Source organism: Theobroma cacao, chromosome 1 (assembly GCF_000208745.1).
Source record: "Theobroma cacao cultivar B97-61/B2 chromosome 1, Criollo_cocoa_genome_V2, whole genome shotgun sequence".
NCBI lineage: Eukaryota > Viridiplantae > Streptophyta > Magnoliopsida > Malvales > Malvaceae > Theobroma > Theobroma cacao.
Genome location: NC_030850.1, coordinates 31,053,478 through 31,073,729, shown reverse-complemented (window position 1 = coordinate 31,073,729; position 20,252 = coordinate 31,053,478). Strand labels below are relative to the sequence as shown.

The following is a 20,252-nucleotide window of genomic DNA, read 5'->3' as shown; positions in this document are numbered from 1 at the left end:
CAACCATGTTGTATGATACAACATATATGGTCGGAGCTTTTGAGAGGTTCATGTTAGCGCACAACACATCTTTTCGAAGGTAGAGTATTTGGACTCATACTCCATGAATTTCTTGCTCAAGTAATATATAGCCTGTTCTTTCTTCCCAATTTCATCATGTTGTCCAAGTACACATCCCATAGAATTCTTGTTCACAGTTAAATACAAAATAAGAGGTTTTTCAGCCGTCGGTGGCACCAACACCAGTGGATTTGTGAGATATTCTTTGATTTTATCAAAGACTATTTGACATTCTTCATTCCACTCTCCTGGGTCTCGTTTTCGAAGCAGCTTGAAGATTGGATCACATTTGCAGGTGAGCTGGGATATAAATCGAGCAACGTAATTTAACCTCCCTAAAAATCCTCTCACCTATTTTTGCATTTTGGGAGGTGGCAGTTCTTGAATAGCTCGTATCTTAACTGAGTCTACTTTAATTCCCTTTTCACTTGCTATGAACCCCAACAATTTCTCAGAAGTTACACTAAAAGTACATTTTGCAGGATTCAACTTGAGCTGAAACTTTCGCAATCTCTTAAACAGCTTCTTGAGATTGACAGTATGATCCCCTTTCTGTATGATATTTTGCAATCATGTCATCCACATATACCTCTATCTCTTTATGCATCATATCATGAAACAAAACTACCATTGCCCTTTGGTAGGTGCAACCTGCATTCTTCAATCCAAATGGCATTACTTTGTAACAAAAAGTTCCCCACATGGTTACGAATGTTATTTTTTCCATATCTTCGGGTGCCATCTTAATCTAATTGTAACCAGAAAAACCATCCATAAATGAGAATAAAACATGCTTTGCTGTGTTGTCCACAAGAGTATCAATATGTGGCAAAAGGAAGCTATCCTTTGGACTCGCTCTGTTTAAATCCCTGTAATCGACGCACATTCGAACTTTTCCATCCTTCTTAGAAACTGAAACTATATTAGCCACCCATTCAGGATACTTAGCCACCTCTAAGAATCCAGCATCAAATTGTTTCTTTACTTCTTTTTTAATCTTCAGCAACATTTTCGGCTTCATCATTCTCAACTTCTGTTTAATAGGCTTGCAATCCGGTCTTAAAGGTAACTTGTGGACAACAATGTTAGTATTAAGACCTGGCATGTCTTGATATGACCAAGCAAACACATCCACATATTCATGGAGTAGTTTTTCTAGCTTCTGCCGTTCATTAGATGACAGCGAGGTGTCATTCTTAACCTCATTCTTTTCTTCCTCGTTTCCAAGGTTAATCATTTCTGTGAGTTCCTGATGAGGTAAGATCTCCCTTTCCTTTTGTTCCAACATTCTCGACAAATCAGGGGGTAAGCCATAGTCATCCACCTCCTATTCATTTTTCAATTCATCAATGTTTGGAATTATCTCAAAATCGAAATTCAAATTGTTCTCCAGATTGTCTTCGTGTTCATTATTTAAAGACCTACAAATAGGTAAAATTGAACATGTGTATGGGCAAGTATTTATTGGCTAAAAGAATAGATGAAAGGAAATATGCAAAAAGGTTGATGAATTATGAAACACATTATGCATTGTCATTTATTTAAATGATGAAGGTAACAGAAAGCCTTACTTAAACAAGAAATTACTCTTAACACCCTTCGGCATAGGCATTTAGATAAAATTGTTCATTACATTTCCAAAGACTTAAAGATGATGGGCAATTCTGTAGTTGTCCAATTGATTAGCTCCTCTCTTGGCAGTACTGGATACACCACAAGGATCTTCTCATTAGGTTCTTCATCTTTGATAATATGGATTGATAGCTCACCAAACATACGTAGAACTTGATTGACCTCCTCCGATACCTTGGTTGAATGCACCCCGCGGTTCGAAAGGTTTCATACAAGAAGGGAATTGTCTTTTTCCCAAATTTTCCTCCTTCCCCTCAAGCTGAACCATCCTCTTAACCTTCTTTTGGGCTGCCAATTTCCTTCTCTCATCTTTGGTAGGTTTGTACCCCAAACCAAACCTTTTTTCATTCTTGATTGGAGTCAAAGGACGACTAATTCCTTGTAAATTCTTTCCTAACCCAAAACCGGCACGACATCCTTTACCCACTGTCTGTTTAACCCCCATTTTAGTTGCTACTGACAAATGGAGAGTCGGTATTACTTCTTTTTCCCCCACATAAGTAGCATTAACAAATTCAAAAGATCTGAAAGAACATTCTGGGACTTCTTCTGCCGCCTCTACATAGGGAGTAGATGATGGTTGAATAGCCAGTATGTCTTCCTCTGTAGATACACTTATCAGTTGACCCTCAGCTATGAATTTAACTTTTTGATGAAGGAAAGATGGTATAGCTCCCGCCATATGAATCCATGGACGCCTTAATAAGTAATTATAAGATGGGGCAATGTCCATGACTTGAAATTGGATCTAAAAAATCCAAGGGCCAATTTTTATCGGTAGTTCAATGTCCCCTACCACCTCCCTTGTGGTCCCGTCAAAGGCCCTTACAACCATGTGGCTGGTTCTCATATAAGATACATCTATTGGCAATTTAGTTAAGGTAGAGCGAGGCATGACATTTAAAGCTGAGCCATTGTCTACCAAGACCCTAGGTACGGTGTGGTCCTTGCATTTGATGGTAATGTGCAAAGCTTTGTTACTTCCCTGACCACCTGATGGAATTTCTTCATCATTAAAGGCAATAAAGTTCCCCATTGTAATGTTCCCCACGATATGGTCTAACTTTTCCACTGATATATCTTGTGCCACATAAGCTTGATTCAAGACTTTAAGTAACGCATTCCTGTGTGCTTTCAAATTCAAAAGCAAGGACAATAGTGAGATACGAGCAGGCATTATGGTTAATTGTTCTACCACACTATACTCACTGTGTTTGATAAACTTGAGAAATTCACCCACTTCTTTCTCGGTAACAGGTCTTTTGTCCTCATTGTTCGGAGCAATTACAGATTCGACAACTTGGTCCTTGAAAAAGGTATCTGCTTCCTTCAGGCCTATCTCTCCTTGTGCGGGTTTCCCTTTTTCAACTCTTTCTGCTATCTCAGGGGAATAACATCGCCCACTTCGTGTTATACCCCCCACACCAGTTAGATCTTCAAAAGACGCTTGGGGGACGGATGAAGTTGTGCCCAAAATATTACACTCATAATTCCATGGGACAGTCTTATCACTTTTGTAAGGGAACAAGCTGGAGACTTCGATGGTGATACCACTTCCGACAACAGTAAGGGGGATGTATCATTCGTCGGACTCCTGTTTTCTTCATAAAAAATGGTGAGAGGTTTAGGTTTATTCACCCCAGATGAACTTGATGCTACTTTAGTTAGGGTATCTTCATTTATGGTTCTAACCAAATCCTCGTCGCCTTCTTCATAAAATTCAATTACCAATGAATCCATCAATTCTTGCAACTTACAACGAAAACTATCACAGTTTTTAATGGAATGCCCAATTGCCCCCATATGAAATTTGCAAGAATGAGTGAGATCATGCCCCAATTCCTTTGTGTCTATAGGTTCTGGAGTGATGGCATTTATTTTAGACAACGCTTCAAATACTCTATCCATTGGCGTTTGAATCTCGTCGATATTCTTTTTCACCATTCGAATCATCTCTTCATGTATTGCATTCACTGTCGAACCTCCATGGTTAGGCAAGGGATTCCCATCAACATTTGAATTGTCCTTTTTAGCAAAATTTAAAAGTTCTACCTTAATGAGCGCTTGGACCTTATGTTTTAATGCAGTACAATTCTCCGTGGAGTGTCCTTGAATTTCAAAATGGTAATCACAATGCGCATTCGGGTCATACCATTTTGGAAAAGGAGGTCGGAGTGGTTTTAAAGGGGTTCGAGCAAGGAGTTGATTTTCTATGAGTTGTGGCAACAATGTAGTGTAAGGGACCGGGATAGGGTCAAACTTGGGTTTTTTTAAGGTGGTTTTAGGTCCTCTTTGACCATTACCAGAATTATTGGTTGAAGTTACCGATCTTGGTGGTGGAGCTTGTGGGAGAACATTAGTTTGAAACGTTAGTTGTGGGGCAAGTTGGTACACATATGGGTTTTGTGCGATATTGCCTATGTTCGGATAGAAGGGTTGGTATGGGGGGTATAGGTGATATGGGTTAAAGTTGTGGGCTTGTTGGCTATCGTGAGCGACTGCTTGCACATCCCTTTTTTTTTTCTTGGACGTACTCTCTTTCTTTGAGCTGGTAACTTCTTGCCCTTCAATTTTCTCACTTTTGATAGCTCATTCTATTATTTCTCCAAATAAGACCAAATCCGTAAAGTTTTTTGTGACATTGCAGATCAAGCTCTCATAGAATGGAGCTCGGAGTGTGTTTATGAACAACATAGTCATTTCCTTATCAGTGAGAGGTGGCTGAACTTGCGTTGCTGTATCCCTCCACCTTTGGGCATATTCCTTGAAGCTCTCACTTTGCTTCTTTTTTATAGTCTGCAATGACAACCGATCAGGGGCTAATTCAGCCACGTGCTTGTATTGAGCTATGAAGGCTCTTGCTAGGTCTTTCCAAGTGTTAGTAAGATTTTGATCTAGCTGTACGTACCAACGAGCAGTTGACCCAGTCAAGCTGTCTTGGAAAACATGGATCAGTATCTTGTCATCATGAGACTGTGCAGCCATCTTCTGACAATACATGGTAATATGTGCCATGGGACACTTTGTTCCGTCATATTTTTTAAATTCCGAAACCTTGAACTTGGCAGAGATCAATACATCCGACACTAAGCAAAGTTCGACTGCGTCCATGGTACCGAACCTATCAACTCTTTCGATAGCACGAAGGCGCTCTTCCAACATATCGTACTTTTTCTGGTTTTTGTCATTTTTTCCTGTTTGTGATGAGCTCTTCCTTAATTTTTCTTGCTTTTTTGGATTGTCTAAATCCGAAACGTGTATTGGTTCAGCAGGATTTGTTCCAGAATTTGACCCAAATTGTCCATGAGTCGATTGATGGCCTATTGGGGGTGATACATTGTAATAAGCAGGTGGTATCACTTGAGGATGGACCCTTTGAAAAGTTTGAGCATGGGGTGGAGTGAACCCTAGGGGATAAGGTGGATCATCCCTTGGGTTTCCAGTGTCTTGTGCTGATGGATTTTCTGATGGAGCTGTCTCTTCGACCACTCTTTTTCCTTTACTCAAACTCATCATCAATTCCATCATTTTTGATAACTGCTCTCTCATATCTTCTTAGATTTTTTCCATTTTATCCATCCGTTCCCTTTGTTCTTCTTCCATGATTCTTGCTCGTTAACGAGTATTATAAACACGCTAATCACCGATCTTAGTTTGTTGAGCTATCTTGGAACCTTTATTTTTTTAAACCATAAACATGAATTAGATGTGTTTTTATTTTATGAATGTGATGATGAGAAGAAAATACTTATTTATTATTATTATTTTTTTAATTTTTTTGAAAGAATTGATTATGATAAGAGTTAAGTTGTTGTGCTCTTTATGGAATGAATCATGCATATGTGATGCAAAAGAAAAATATTGGCCATCCAACAATAATTACCGTGGAAAATCTTGATTTATAAAAGTTAAGCATTCGATTACATCATTGCTTAGATCATTTACATCATTGGCTTCAAAATAAATGGACAACACGATCATACTGATCTCGTACTAGCTTGAGGTGGCTTATGAGGCGCTCATTAAGCTCATCTTTTAGAAGAATCTCTCTCCTGAGTTATTCGGTCTTGTTTTCCATCTCCTTTGCTTTGTAGGCTACCCCCTCATTTGTATCAATATCCATTCCATCTCAAACTGTTTCCTTTGGAGGTCTCGCTCGTACGAGTTTCCCACTTCTCGCATTCGGAAGTATTCTTGCCTGCTGGCTTCATATTGCTCTCTATAGCCTTCCATGGCTACTTCCATTAAATTGCAATCACTCCTAAGTTCTTGTATGACCCATTCTTGCAGTTGTATCTTGTTTTGCAAAGTATTAGTAGTGCTTTGCATTCCTTGAATTCTAGCGACCAAAGCTGAACATGTTGCATTTAAACTTTCGAACTTGTTTTTCCATTCGCCTCGTTCATCAAAAGCCTTTTGAACTTTCCTCGAGTCGTTTTTCTTTACTTCTTCAAGTCCTGCTTCATGTCTACGCTTCATATTCATCATTTCTGTCTCCAGCTTCTTTCTAGCTAGTTCATTCTCTAAGAGAATATCTTGAGGTTCTGGACCAACAGGAAATTTGGATGCACTTTTTGAAGGACATACAACATATTTTATTCGCTGGTCATGCCAAGCTGAGTATCTAGTGGTGACCTCATCAGTGAACCGTCCTTGATCCACCTAACTTGTTTTCTTCCATGCCTGAACAATATCTTGGATTTTTTTAAGGGTTCCCGGCTCTTTGTATGTGAACTCTAGTTGGTTAAGCTTGTGTGTCATTGGTACAAACTGTTCTGACCGAATTACCTCCACACCATTATCAGGGCATAACTAATTGCTCCCCACTGTCCCATTAGTGGCACCCACGGTTCATCCCCACATTTGTACAATACTTACACCCTAGGCATCCAATGAGCCCTCCAAGTCACCTCCACACTTATAAGCCTTCGAAGTCTGGCGATCCATTCTTCTTTTCTCTTGCAAATTGGCCATTCGCTTTCGTAGAATTCGCGAATGGGACAACTTGATGAGAGGAATGACTTTCAAAATTTATCAACCTTGCACTCAAAGTGGCTCTTTATCGATATGGTGAGAAGTTGAGCACATCCGATGAAACGCTTTTCACCCTTCCGACGACAATGATTTAGTGATCTTAACGTCTCGGCTATGATGGTTAGCGCTAGGTTGATGTCCCTTGTTACTTGGTCGAAAAAATTGATGATTGAGACTTCAATGTGCCCTAGGATTTTTGGGAAAATTACCAACCCGTATATTGCTAGGGCAAAGGCAAAAAGACCATGTTCACATTCTTTGTGTTTCTTAATGTAATTATTCAGGAAACTCCATGATAGGCATTCAGTGTCTCCCTTTTTCTTCAAGTTTTGATCGACTTTTTCAGTGGTGATATTTAACATTTTGGCCAGTTTTCGTCGATGCCCGGTCTTTTGAGCTCTTCAATATACCTTGTCGGGTTGTATTTGATCTATGTGGAGCAATGATGAATATTCCTCTATTTTCGGTGTCATATCTACCTTATTGAACACGAAACACCTATAAAAAGGATCCAAAAATTGAGTGATTGCCCTAAGTAGTTGATCGTCTACATGCACATAAAGGAGCCATGCGATGTGCCCATATTTGGTGCAGAAATTGTCTCGACTGTTACGCCTCCATTGCTCCCAAATACCTGTCATCTCTGAAAGGTCGTTCTGTTTGAGATCAAGATGAACTTTCTCGGGGAGAGTCGGGATATGCCCTTTAGCCAAACAATCCCCCTCGGTTTGCTAAGCTTGTCTCATTTGTAGTTTGATCTCATAGTCATTCTTGTATTTATTGAGTGGGCTAGCTGACGACGATGCCATAAGCGTAATCAAGATTCCTTCAGTCAATCAGTTGTTGTATAGCCAATATTTCCTTATATGCAATGATGCAGATGGATGCATGACAAATGAAAGAATACTCAAGTTAGTACGGTAGGTTACATTAACTTGCATAAAAAGTAAATAAATAAAGAAATAGTAACCAGTGTCGTGGATATTTGTCACGACGTTGGACGTAGCCTACTCCACGACTTTTATTATTTTTTAGGAGAAATTTAAAGCAAAAGATGTAAGAGGAGTTCCTTCACGTGTGCCTAATTCAAGGTCATACTCTTTAACTCATGGGTAAAGCTCTAGCTAGGGAAAGGGTACTTACGGCACTCTATATGCTGGGTTTGGTTTTGAATTCGGCTAAAGGTTCCTAAATTGTTCCTCACTATCGTCCACTCAGACTAGCAAGGCACCCTGGTCCTCACTCATTACAAGCTTCAAACGGACTAGGTTCAATTTGAGTGGGGGTGTTCACTAGCCCATGCGGAGGTTATCACCTCACGAGAGCGTAGCTACTAAACTCCCTCCTAATAAGGACAAAGCCCGGGTGGAAGGCTTATGCATGAATGCAACGTGTATCGTGTGTGTGAAGGAACATACCGACCTTTGACGGATAATCTCACATCCTTCTACCCTAAATCCCTCATAATTTAATAAAATAATGATTATAAAATAATTAATGCACAAAACCGAATGCATAAAGCAAATGTTCAAATTTGAAGGAAACAATAAATCATTTAGGGCTTAAGATAACCTCAGCGGAGTTGCCATCTGTCGTGATGTGCGAGTCTGGGAACCCGACCGCTAGACGTGGGCAAAAATTAAATATTTTGAGAGTAGCCACCAATCTTTTTTTTCTAGGTGTGATTGGCCACCCTATTTTGTCCTACTCAATGAAATCTTAAATTAATTTTAGGTCTGTCGAAAGAACGATAAAGTGGTCTACGTATCTTTTAGATTTGGTTCGGGAGTACAGTTACGCACGGGGAAGGATTAACACCCCCGTGACGCCCGTTCCACGAATGGTACCATTTAATCATATATTATCCTAACCCATTAGTTTTATTCTTATGTTTCCTTAATTGTTATTTATTTGTTTAATCTTTTATTAGAATATTTTATTTCATTTTTTACGGGTTTAACATGCACATGATGCAATTATGAAATGCGTGGCATAAAATCGGGATAATGCCAAACGAAAATCCTTTATTGAGTGTACTTTTCGAATCCGTCCATCGTATTGGTGGGATCCGGAAGTATTCTCTCACCTAGGGAAATACCTTAGCAACTCGCCTTCGTAAGTTTACTTGGTAAATCCCATCATCAAGATAGTCGTTTGTAAGTAAAAAACAGTGCTTTCATGAATGCAAATCCTAATACGGGTAAAAGCCTTTTATTAAAGACATTTCTCCGGACCCTCCCATCGTACTGGTGGAGTTAAGAGGTATCTTTTCACCTAGGGAGTTTACCGATGAAACTCGCCTTTGCAAGTTTTCTCGAAAAGTCCCATCATCGGGGTTTAGACCCGTATACATAATATATCTGTATGCAATGACATTTAACAATGAGACCATGATACGTGATGCACTCGTAGGTTCTATGTTCGTTTCTTATTTTTCACGAAATTTACTACTTTTTCTTCGTGTGCGTGTTTATTATAAACAAATAATTTTCATTTATTGATTGTTTTGTATAACCATTTCTATGTCGATATATATTTTACTATGTAAGTACTTATTTATTATATGAAACTCCAAAATCAAATTTTTAGACTAAGTATTTTTTTATCATCCGTAATTATTGTTATTTATGCATATGTGTTTTCTACTTTTGTATTATTGTGATTAACAAATTTATTGTTATTATTAATTTCTTATTTATCTTGTTTTGTATATTTTGATTAATTGGTGATTGAATATATAATTTTTATTTCATTTAAAATTAGGAACATTGGAATTCCAAATTAAGACCCTCCCATCGTACTGGTGGAGTCTTAATCAAAAACCCTAACCTAGGGAAGTTTACTTGGAATTACGACTTCTCGGGCTCCGAATGGACATCCCATCATCAGTATTGATTCCAAATCAAACATTATATTTTCCTACTTAATAATTTCAAAGTAAGTCTTATTATTTTTTCTATTTTATATTATATTATATTTTTATTTATTTATTGATTTTTTTTAGACCAAACCTTGAATCTTTCCCAACTATAAATATTGATCAAAAATATATACTTTATTATTATTTTTGTCATTCCCCTACATATGTTATTATTATATATATATTTTTAAAAAAATGAACTAATCTTTCCTATATAAAAAATATTTTTTTTATTATTATTTTTATTTATCTAAATTTATGTTCTTTATAACTATGCATTTTTGCTTATTTTTTATTATTACAATTACTTTTTGATTGATTTTTTTTAACACTAAAATAGACATTCATATTTTATATATATTCCTTTCCTAAAAAAATAAATGCATTTTAATTAAGTAAAATGGGTTAGACCCAATATCAACTAAAACAAACCCAAGCAAAAGAGAAGAGTTATACCTTATTGGGTTGAGATTGGCCCAATTCGGAGACCCACAAAAAGCCCAAGTCTGCTGCACTGGATTTGACTTCCAAGGTCCATTAAACTGAGCCCAAAACGCACCGTTTGGAGTGTTTGTTTGGCAGCTTGTAATCCTCCAAAATGGCGTCGTTTTGAAGACCTTAAACTTAAGTATTTAAGCTTTCTTTTTTTCTTCTCTTCTCATTTTCTGCCCTCTTTTTCTCTCTCTAGCCGCAACCCTCTCTGCCTTCTCTATAAAATTTTCCCTCTCTCTTTCTCTCTTTCTCTTGCGACCGACAGAAGCTTTTCTCCTTCTCTTCCTGCCGCCGGCGTCTCTCCTTCCCCTCTCTTTTCTTTTCTTTTTTTTTTTCTTCTTGCTCTCTTCCTTTTGGCTTCTCGCCCTTCTCTCTTCGTCGGCCTCTCATTGCCGACTAGATCTCACACAACCAGCTCTGGCCTAGCGGATCTCCCCTTTTTATTTTTTTGCTCTTTTTTTTTTTGTGTTGTGGTTTTGTGGATCAGGCTGCTAGAAAACTTAGAATTTTTTTTTTATTTTTGATTCGTAGGTTTCGGTTGTTTGAAGAAAAATGAGATTTTTTTGTTGTTGTTGTTGGATTTGACTTTTTTTGTTTTTTTGAAAGGTTCAGTCATTTTTTTTGATCTGGTTTTTTTTGTTCCTGCCCCCAAATTGTTTTCCCCATCCTCTTTTTTATGAACTAGATTGTCCAAAAATTTGGACAATCTAGAAGTGAAATCATGCTCTTATGAGCATGATTTCACATGTCTCTAGCAAACAGGAAGGGTTGGTAGTCGGAGGTGACCAATCCTCCCCAAATCCGGCTACCTTTCAAGGGCATTAATACCCTATAATGATGGACTGAAGAAGGGGCTGAGCACATGCTCAGACCCTTCCTATTCATCATCATTCATTTTTTTTATTTCATTTTTTTATTTTTTGGTTTTTTTTAATTAATTATTTTTATTATTATTATTTTTAAAAAAAAACACGTGTCTACAACTAAAAAAGATAAGCAGCTCAATTTTTATAAGATGAAAGCAACTCAATTTCTTTAAGAGATAAGGAACTCACTTCAATAAGATGCAAACAGCTTAATTTTTATAAGATGTACGTCTAGTGTAAAATTTAGGTTATCACCTCTTCTCCACTTCAGAAAACTTGGTTCTTCAAATTTGATCATTGTAGTATAAAAAAAATGTCTCATTTCACTTTCAAGTTCCTAAGTGACCTTTTCAATTGAATGACTAATAAGCTAACAAGTTTATAGATAAAGGTAAAAAACTAGTGATACAAGGGAGCGAATTTGCTTAAGATAAAGAAGATGTCTTAGTTTCCAGTTCTATTATCAAGGTACACTTTCCATTGCTAACCATGATGCCTTAGTTCTTTTTTATTCTGGTTCCTGTCATTCATTTGTGTTAGTACATTTTGCATACCATTCGAAAATTGAGCATGAATCCCTTGGATATCTTTTTGTTGTGAGTACTCTTATGAAAGTTTACTTTTCTTTTATTTTTTGCTTAGTCAAAATAAAATTTCATTAGAAACACTGAAACTATAGTGTGTGTTGGCCTAAAACCTTTCTAGTACAAGCATTTGCAAGTAACAATTATCCACAACCTATTGCACAAAATATAAACATAAAGGATGGCCGTAAACAATATGAACTAAGGACAGGCCTACTTGAGAGAAAAATGCAAAAGCAGTAACTTGATAACATGGAGAATACACAAACAAAGAACATTTAAAAAATAGCTGTAGCATTGGAGCAAAAGTCGTAATAGCAACTAAGGGAAAAAGATACATAAATTAGAAGGAGCATTCAACATACCGTGATTTCACGAGAAAAGAGATGCTACCTTAACACCATACCTGGTCAAGGAGTTTGCAAATGAGTTGGCTTCTGTAAATATGTGAGTGAGGGATACATTGCTTAACAATGACAACAGTGAGTCAATCTCGTTAAAGATATGCCATTTATCACAAGGTCTTCGATCAACACAATTAATCCATAAGAGAGTAATCCGTGAATCAAATTCAATAGACAAAGGGGATGAAACATAAGTGGAGGCAGAAAAGAGGCACAAGGTGTGCAAAATGGCCATCAATTCTATGTAGTTGGAGTCACGTATGCCAAGTGGAATTAAAAACAAGCCTACATCAAAACCATCCGAGTTGTGTAAGACACCACTGCATCTTGTTGATCCTGATTTCCTTTGATTGAACCATCAATGTTAAATTTGAAACTCACCAAAAGAAGGAGGAACCCATGACACACTAAGCTGATGGTGAAGAGGCGCTTATTTAATCAGACAGTTGCGCGGCTTTGGCAACCAGCCTATGTCATCAATCACTTCATTGCCTTCAGAGGCTTGGATCCAGAACATAGAGCATAGCTTAATGTTTCTTAATTGCTGATGTAGTGTACAAGTCTTGTTTGATGAAAATTAGAGAAGGAGAATTGATGGCAAATTTGATTCCATTTTGATTTTGATGTGATTCTGAGCATGGATTGATTATCTATGTATCATGCTAATGTTGATTGTTATTAGAAAAGTTGTTACTTTCTCTATTCTAGATCAATTGGTATTTTATTTTGAAGGTGACAAGAAAATTCCTTTTCCAACATGAATATATGCTATTCATGCTAGTGAGCTTTTTCCTAAAAAGCACAAAGTTTATCTTGCTTATGTTCTCGAGAATGAGAAGGAACAATCATGCTTGAATAATATTCTTATTGTTAGAAAATTTATGGATGTGTTTGCCATTGACTTAATATTGAGAACTAGACCAATTTCTAAGCCTGTCTACTGTATGAATCTTATGAATTGGAAGAACTTAAAAATAGTTGCAAGACTTATTAGACAAAGGATTTATTCGAACTAATGTATCCTTATGAGGTAATTCAATATTATTTGTGAAAAAAAAATGAGACTGTGCATCGATTATAAACAACTAAATCAAGTGATTATGTAAAACAAATATCCATTTATAAGAATTAATGATTTGTTTGGTCAATTTCAACGAGCATATATATTTTTAAAGATTGACCTTCATTTTGAATATCATCAATTAAAAATTAAAAGTGTGATAAATGAATTAGAGATTCACAGCTTTCAGTTTGCTATTGCTTAGGAAAAAATTGGACTTTCTTTTCTTCGTGTGACAATATTTGTGACTTTCAACCTAAATTAAGATTGAGATTGTGCATCAAGGATTTGGGTGGATAGTATTTAAAAAATTGATTTTGAATTTTTTTTCTAAATAAAAAATCATGAAATTGTTTTTTTTTTATTTATGAAAGGAGAAATTTGAAGCAGGAGAATTGCATGCACTTGAACAAAATATGGAAGTACCTAATCACAATAAAATATTATGTAAAAATTTACACTTATACATGTGAGCTTCATATAATATTTTCATAAATTTTATACAATCCATACTTATAATTTGTTAATTATAATACAATAATTAAGAGCTATGCTTTCATCAAATACTTGGGCGCTTAAATTTGAATTAGGTTAAATACCTAAATAAATCCCTGAACTCTATCATAAAAATCAATTAAATTCTTATCTTTTTGTTGCGTTTAAAAAAATCCTTGAACTTTTATTTTGAACTAAATAAGCCTCTGTTACTAATTGTTGATTAACTTTTGTTAATCAATGGTACAATTGGTAATTTTATGTCATATCATCTGTCACGTAGTATGTTGATGTGTTATTTTATTTTATCTATGCAAATTTATATTAATTTCTATATTAAAGAGAAACAATAATCCTTCTCAAAGTTGAATTGTTCCTTGTATTCCTTTTAAATTCCCAACACCCCTTTTCATTATCTCCTGTAGCTAATCTGTCAAAACTCTTCTTCTAAAACTCTTCATTATCTCTTGCCTCAATAAATAATCGCCAGGGATTAAGGGCAAGAATATCAACGCTTAAAGAAAGCCCTTCTCTTTCCGATCAATCCATTCCCTTCCCTTTTTATAGTTGATCATAGTATTGCTTAACAATTGAAAACTCGTTCATGTAATGGTAAGAATAAGAATTCGAAGCCTGGTATTGATGATCGGCTTATCCTATATATTGAAGAAAAATATTCTTCCAAAATCAAAGTTGAACCTCTCGATCTTGAACGAAGCACTCTTTGTAATCCCCATCATAAGGCAATAAAGATAAAATTTAACCTTCCTTTTGAAACTCGTTATGTTGAGAAATAGATACAAGTTGAAAATGAGTCTCCTAGGCCTAAAGCAGATATTCATCATGAATGTGTTATGATCATGAAAAAGGGTTTACAACAAAAGATCTTCAAAACCTATTCCATGTTAAGAACGATAATAACTAGCATTTAGTTTGAAGCAATTAGTTTTAAATTTCTTTTCAAATCTTAAATCTAATTATTTTTGGACATGTGGACGGGTAAAAAGAGAACACCCAATTCCTAGTCAATAAGTTTTAATACACGTCATCTGCTATGTGGTAGAAAATATTCCAATTGTACAGTTGACTAACAAAGTTAATTAATAGTTCAAGAATTTATTTCACTTAAAATAAAAATTTAAGAACTTATTTAAATATAATAAAAAAAAGCTTAATTAATTTTTTTATATAGTTCAGGAGCTTATTTGGTTATTTAGCTTTTGAACTAATCTATGTATAAATAGAATATTTCCAATTAAAAACATTTGTTAATCGAAGAAAAAAGGAAAAAAAGAAAGAAGCAGATAGGATTTGGGCCTGTTCTTTGGGTCTTTTTATTGAGCCTAGGCAACCCGACCATGAAACAAGGAAGCTTCCCCTCGATCGATCAAAAGGGACCAATCCGTAGCCCACTCCTAACTCATTACACACCACATCCACACCAATCAAACGGCCACAATCAAACCAACTTTGTTCGAAAACAGTTTCTTGACCGTTCATTTCCTGCGCTTGTTTCCTGAAACTCCAATAGTCCAATATCTTTCTCCTCGATCAACAACGAAGAATAAAAAAGGCAAACACAAATTCAACCCAAAATTAAGAAAAAAAAATCCATGGCAGTGAAAAACTCAGCTTCTGCTCATGCCAAACGCTCTCGAAGAAAAGATGCTGGTGCTTTTTCTTTGATCCCAAAACTTCTCAAAAACCCAAAAACAGCAATGGCTTTGGCTTTGCTTTTCATTGACGCCCTCCTCGTCTCCTTCATCATCGCCTACGTCCCTTGTAAGGTCCCAAAAATCCCGCTCTTCCACTCTTTTCTCTTACCTGAAACTCTTTGGTGACTTTTCACACTTTTAATTTTCAGATACGAAGATAGATTGGGACGCTTACATGTCTCAGGTGTGGTAATTTTGTACTAATCAAGCAAATTCCTTTCTCTCGGTTGGTTCAGTTTTTTTTTTTTTTAAATAACGGGATAATGTGGAATTAGTGTTTAATGACAGGTAAGTGGGTTTCTCGGTGGAGAAAGGGATTACAAGAACTTGAAAGGAGACACTGGGCCGCTTGTCTACCCAGCTGGCTTCCTTTATGTTTATTCCGCTATTCAGTATGTTACAGGAGGACAGGTTTTTCCAGCTCAGGTGATCATAGTACTATGCAAGCTGAATTTTCTTGTCTCTGATTTGTGGTTATGTAAAACAGTACCTTATGCTTTTTTTTTTTGTTTTGTTGATTGCAGATTTTGTTTGGGATTTTATACATCATAAACCTGGGAATCGTCTTATTAATCTATGTAAAGACTGATGTGGTATGAAATTTACTTGTGTTTTATTAGTTCAGGCGCTAATATGTACCCTATAATTTATAATATCACCATCATTTTTTGTTTCTGGTGTAGTTAGATGTCTTTTTATGTAAAATTACGTAGAGTTTTTCACAATCTACTTTACATGCGGATAAAGGAGAGAATACTGTTAAAAGTTCTAAAATACATGTCTTTACTTTAAATGCTGGAAACTTGTGTATTTGAGATGTCTGCGTCTCAATTATCACTTGCACCATTCCTCAAGCACTGGTAAAATCTGTATATTCATTCTGCAGAAGCCATCCAATCTGTGGAAAACAAAATTGTTCTTCGCTGTTAATGTTTCTGACCTCTCTGTTACAATGCTTGTTTATTTGTCTTGGCTTTTGATATTAGCATTTGTTGTTCTTATAATGTCTTGCAGCTTCCATGGTGGGCTCTGAGCTTGGTTTCTCTTTCAAAGAGAGTTCACTCAATATTTGTGCTTCGTCTGTTTAATGACTGTTTTGCAATGACACTTCTCCATGCTGCGATGGCATCCATTCTTTACCAACGGTGGCATTTGGGATTGATTATTTTTAGGTAGCTTGCTCACTTAATTAGTACTTTGTTTTTTCTTTTAAAATGAAAAGAAAAGAAAAGTTGATTCAACTTTCCCTCTTTCTATGTGTAGTGCTGCAGTTTCAATAAAGATGAATGTCCTCCTTTATGCTCCACCTCTTTTAATACTCATGCTACAGGTGCGTTAACTTCTGCTGCATTATATTTTTCTAGTAAATAGCAATTGGGTCAGTTATTATGCTCAAACAGTTGCATCTTTTTTTGGAATCACTGCTTCTACAGGCTATGAATATCAGTGGGATAATATCAGCTTTAGCTGGTGCGGCGCTGGTGCAGGTGTGTGAGCTATTCCTTGTTGGTCTTTGAGGACTCATTATCAGCATTGAAAATTGCCTGATAATTGAGATTTCTATTTCTGATTCTTTTCCTTGCTTTACAGATTATATTCTTTTTCTTTCTTAACATGGGAAGTTAATATTAATCTCCATGCATCTTAACTTACTTTCAATGTGGTTAGGTGAGTTGGACTACTGCATTTAATGTTGTGGCAGGAGGCATTCTCTGCCAATACGTCGATTCATTTCTACATACTCTGTAAATGGTTCTGCAGATTGTGCTGGGGCTGCCCTTTCTAGTATCATATCCAATTGAATATATATCGCAAGCCTTTAATCTTGGACGTGTCTTCATCCACTTCTGGTAATTCTATAGTATTGAAAATGCTCTCCCTTCCCTTAGTTGCCAGTTAGTAACAAATGGACATGGTTAATTAGTAGCATCTTTACTGGATGGTGGTAAATGAAAATATTGTTTAGGTAATTTTTCTTGGATTATTGATATTTCATGGAGTATTAGCTTGGTATGGTGCAGCAACTAGATTACAGATTGGATTGCTAGATCAAAATCTGATTTGAAAGAATTCTCAATTTGAGAAAAGTTTCTTTTTTTGCCTTTTGTAAAGCCTTTTGATATGAAATTATTTCTTTGATCTCCTTTGGGGAGTTGTGTGTCCTTCTGCTAAGTCAATGAGCTTAAATTTAAGATCGCTCGTGTAAAAGTTCTTATGTTATAATATTCATGTTGTTACCTGCCTTTGAGGGTATTAAGTATTTATTTTGAGTAGTTTAAAATTTTGATGGTTCATAAACTTGTCTCTAAAAAATATTGCGTGCCATAAGATATACTTGAGCTCGTATTGAGTTTCTGTTTGGTAAATCAGTGTAGATTTTAGGGTTACTGGAAACTATTCTTCAATAATTCTTTGAACTTCTTTTGAAGGGATAAAGGTCCACACTGATATTTTTTAAGAGGTTGTACCCATTTGCTTGCTTATCATTTTGTATGCTGGGGTGGTTTTTTGGGAATAGCGCTATACTTCATTGTTTTTCAGACTATAATTTTCTGTAATTTACTTGCATGATAATGGGTTTTGTTGAGGTGTAACTTTGATTTTTATTCTTTTGCCAGGTCTGTCAACTTCAAGTTCATTCCTGAACCAATTTTTGTATCAAAGGAATTTGCTGTCTCTTTGCTGATTGCTCACCTTGTATTACTCGCATTTTTTGCTCATTATAAATGGTGCAAGTAAGTGAAATGGCTTGTGTCTCTTGGTGTTAAGTAATAGCATGCAGTCTCAGGAATTTTTTTGGGAAAAATATAATTTGTCTCACTAATATAAGCCTTGACAGATATAGTTGCCTGCCTTGTGTTAGATAAAACCTGATATTATTACACAAACCCCGATGCATAATCCATTTAGAGAATGTTCATTGATGGATGGTTTGTGTTGCTCTTGATGTTTGTGCTACTTATGCAAAAATGTCTAGTTTTAGCCTTTTAGGCAATATTCTTGCCATGTAACTGATGATGATCATGTTAATTGCACATTTATCTGCTATTTTGCAGGCATGAAGGTGGGCTTCTTAATTTTTTGTGTTTGAGGATTAGATCTTATTTCTCAACATCTAGCAGTTCATTGCCAAAAACCCTCAAGAAAGAATGTAAGTTGTGATCATTCCATGAATTTCATGAGAGAATCCCTTATTCCCTCTTTCATTGGAATACTAAATTTAGTGGAAATGAATTCAGATATCACGACAACCATGTTTGTTGGAAACTTCATTGGCATTGTATGTGCCCGCTCATTGCATTATCAATTCTATTCATGGTGAGTGTCATGCTATTACAAATGCCCTGTTATTCATATTAGGTTGTCTAACCTCCTAAATTGTATATGTAAAAATCTTGACTATGATGCCTGCTATGATACTATAAATTATGGATTATCTAGATGCTTTTCTGGTTTGAGAATATCTTATTCCTGCTGTACAAAACTTTTAGATGGAATCAGATCATTTCAGATCTCTCTCTTGTTTATAATTTATCTTTAGTGAGAAAAATGTTAAGAGTTTCATCTGAGCCTGACTATCGTCTCTGGGTGCAGGTATTTCTATAGCTTGCCTTACCTGTTGTGGAGAACACCTTTCCCTACATTGCTTCGGTAACTTCTTTACTCCTGCTCTTGAATAAACTTGGAGCAGTCACCTCCTTGAAATATTCACGATATTTCCACTTCTGTTTTCTTTGTACAGTGTTTTTTTGTTCCTAGGAGTGGAGCTGTGCTGGAATGTGTATCCATCAAACTCTTGTTCATCTGTTCTACTCCTTTGTCTTCACCTAGTTATATTGTGGGGTTTATGGTCTTCCTCACCCGAAAATCCCTGTGTGAGTGATAAATCGCTTAGTAGAAAGGACAAATGAAGTGCCAAGTATTTTCTTTGGCTGGTGAAATTTTTGTACTCATCTTATAAATATAAACCCATTACACCTCATATCAAGTTCTGTAGTTATTTACGCACAGGGAGACTCCCGCCAACTCTTTTTTTATATATATATATATATATATATATATATATATATATATTATATATATAATTGTTTATTTTGACTTGCTCTTGAGATATAGATCAATGAGCTTAGTTGCATGTTGCTATTATTCTTGTTCTTTTATCTTGGCAATTCTATTAGCCCATTGCAATGCTAACTATGAGCTTAATTTCTGGATTTTACCAATTGGTTTGTGACTGCAATTCTGAAAACCTACTTGTCAATCTAAGAAAATCCTGAAATAACTTGGTCCATGTACTCGTATATACAGCCTTTTCAAAAAGATAGAAATGGGTAGGTTATTATAAATTGTGTGCAATCTACATTAGTGGGATTTCCCCTTAAGAAGAGGGTCTAAGCTTCCTATCTTGCAAAAAGAGCGGTCACCGAATTAAAGAACCTCCAACACATTAAGGAATTTATCATGTATGCAATAATTTGATGTACATTCTTTAGGATTTTATTATGTATGTATGTATGTATGCGTGTGTATGTTTGGATACAAAGAATTGGATATCAATCCCTTTCCACCTAAAATCGAAGGAGAGGTTCTCTTGTTATCTTCCTTTCATTTTAAGTTATTTCATGAAAGGATTATGTTACGAGACAAGTCAGAATGCACAATGCAAAAAACCGACACTTGTCTTGCATCCGCCCCGTTAATCCTTGATCAGAATTACAAAAGCAGATTAGATTTACGCGGATCATGAACTACTTGGTAAAGCCGTAGAGACCCACAGTTGTAAAATGAGGCCCAAACTATTTGAATTTTGAATGCGGTGGCGCTCCCTCGCTCTTGCCTCTTCGTCTTGTCCCAATTCGTATTGGGCTTGGAACTTGGGTATAAATGCTCAATGACAAAAATGCCATCACCGTAACTTTCAATAAATAGTCACTTTAGATTTTTCCATATTCTTTTGACATGATGAAACGTAACGTCGAAACACTAGTAT

General features: G+C 36.0%; 1 protein-coding gene across 2 annotated transcripts; it reads left to right on the top strand.

Annotated features, from left to right (window-relative positions):
* LOC18613533 (dol-P-Man:Man(5)GlcNAc(2)-PP-Dol alpha-1,3-mannosyltransferase) lies at positions 15,045-19,270 on the top strand. Of its 2 annotated transcripts, none has more exons than XM_007050808.2 (13): positions 15,045-15,329; positions 15,412-15,446; positions 15,551-15,688; positions 15,787-15,855; positions 16,277-16,434; positions 16,526-16,592; positions 16,696-16,749; positions 17,024-17,112; positions 17,881-17,997; positions 18,319-18,413; positions 18,502-18,580; positions 18,857-18,913; positions 19,005-19,270. In XM_007050808.2, exons 1-13 carry the CDS (start codon positions 15,161-15,163, stop codon positions 19,171-19,173), a joined length of 1,296 nt encoding a protein of 431 aa, XP_007050870.2. In that variant the 5' UTR covers positions 15,045-15,160; the 3' UTR covers positions 19,174-19,270. The 2 variants fall into 2 exon arrangements, with proteins under 2 accessions (XP_007050870.2, XP_017983178.1); XM_018127689.1 differs by having other exon boundaries at positions 15,243-15,334.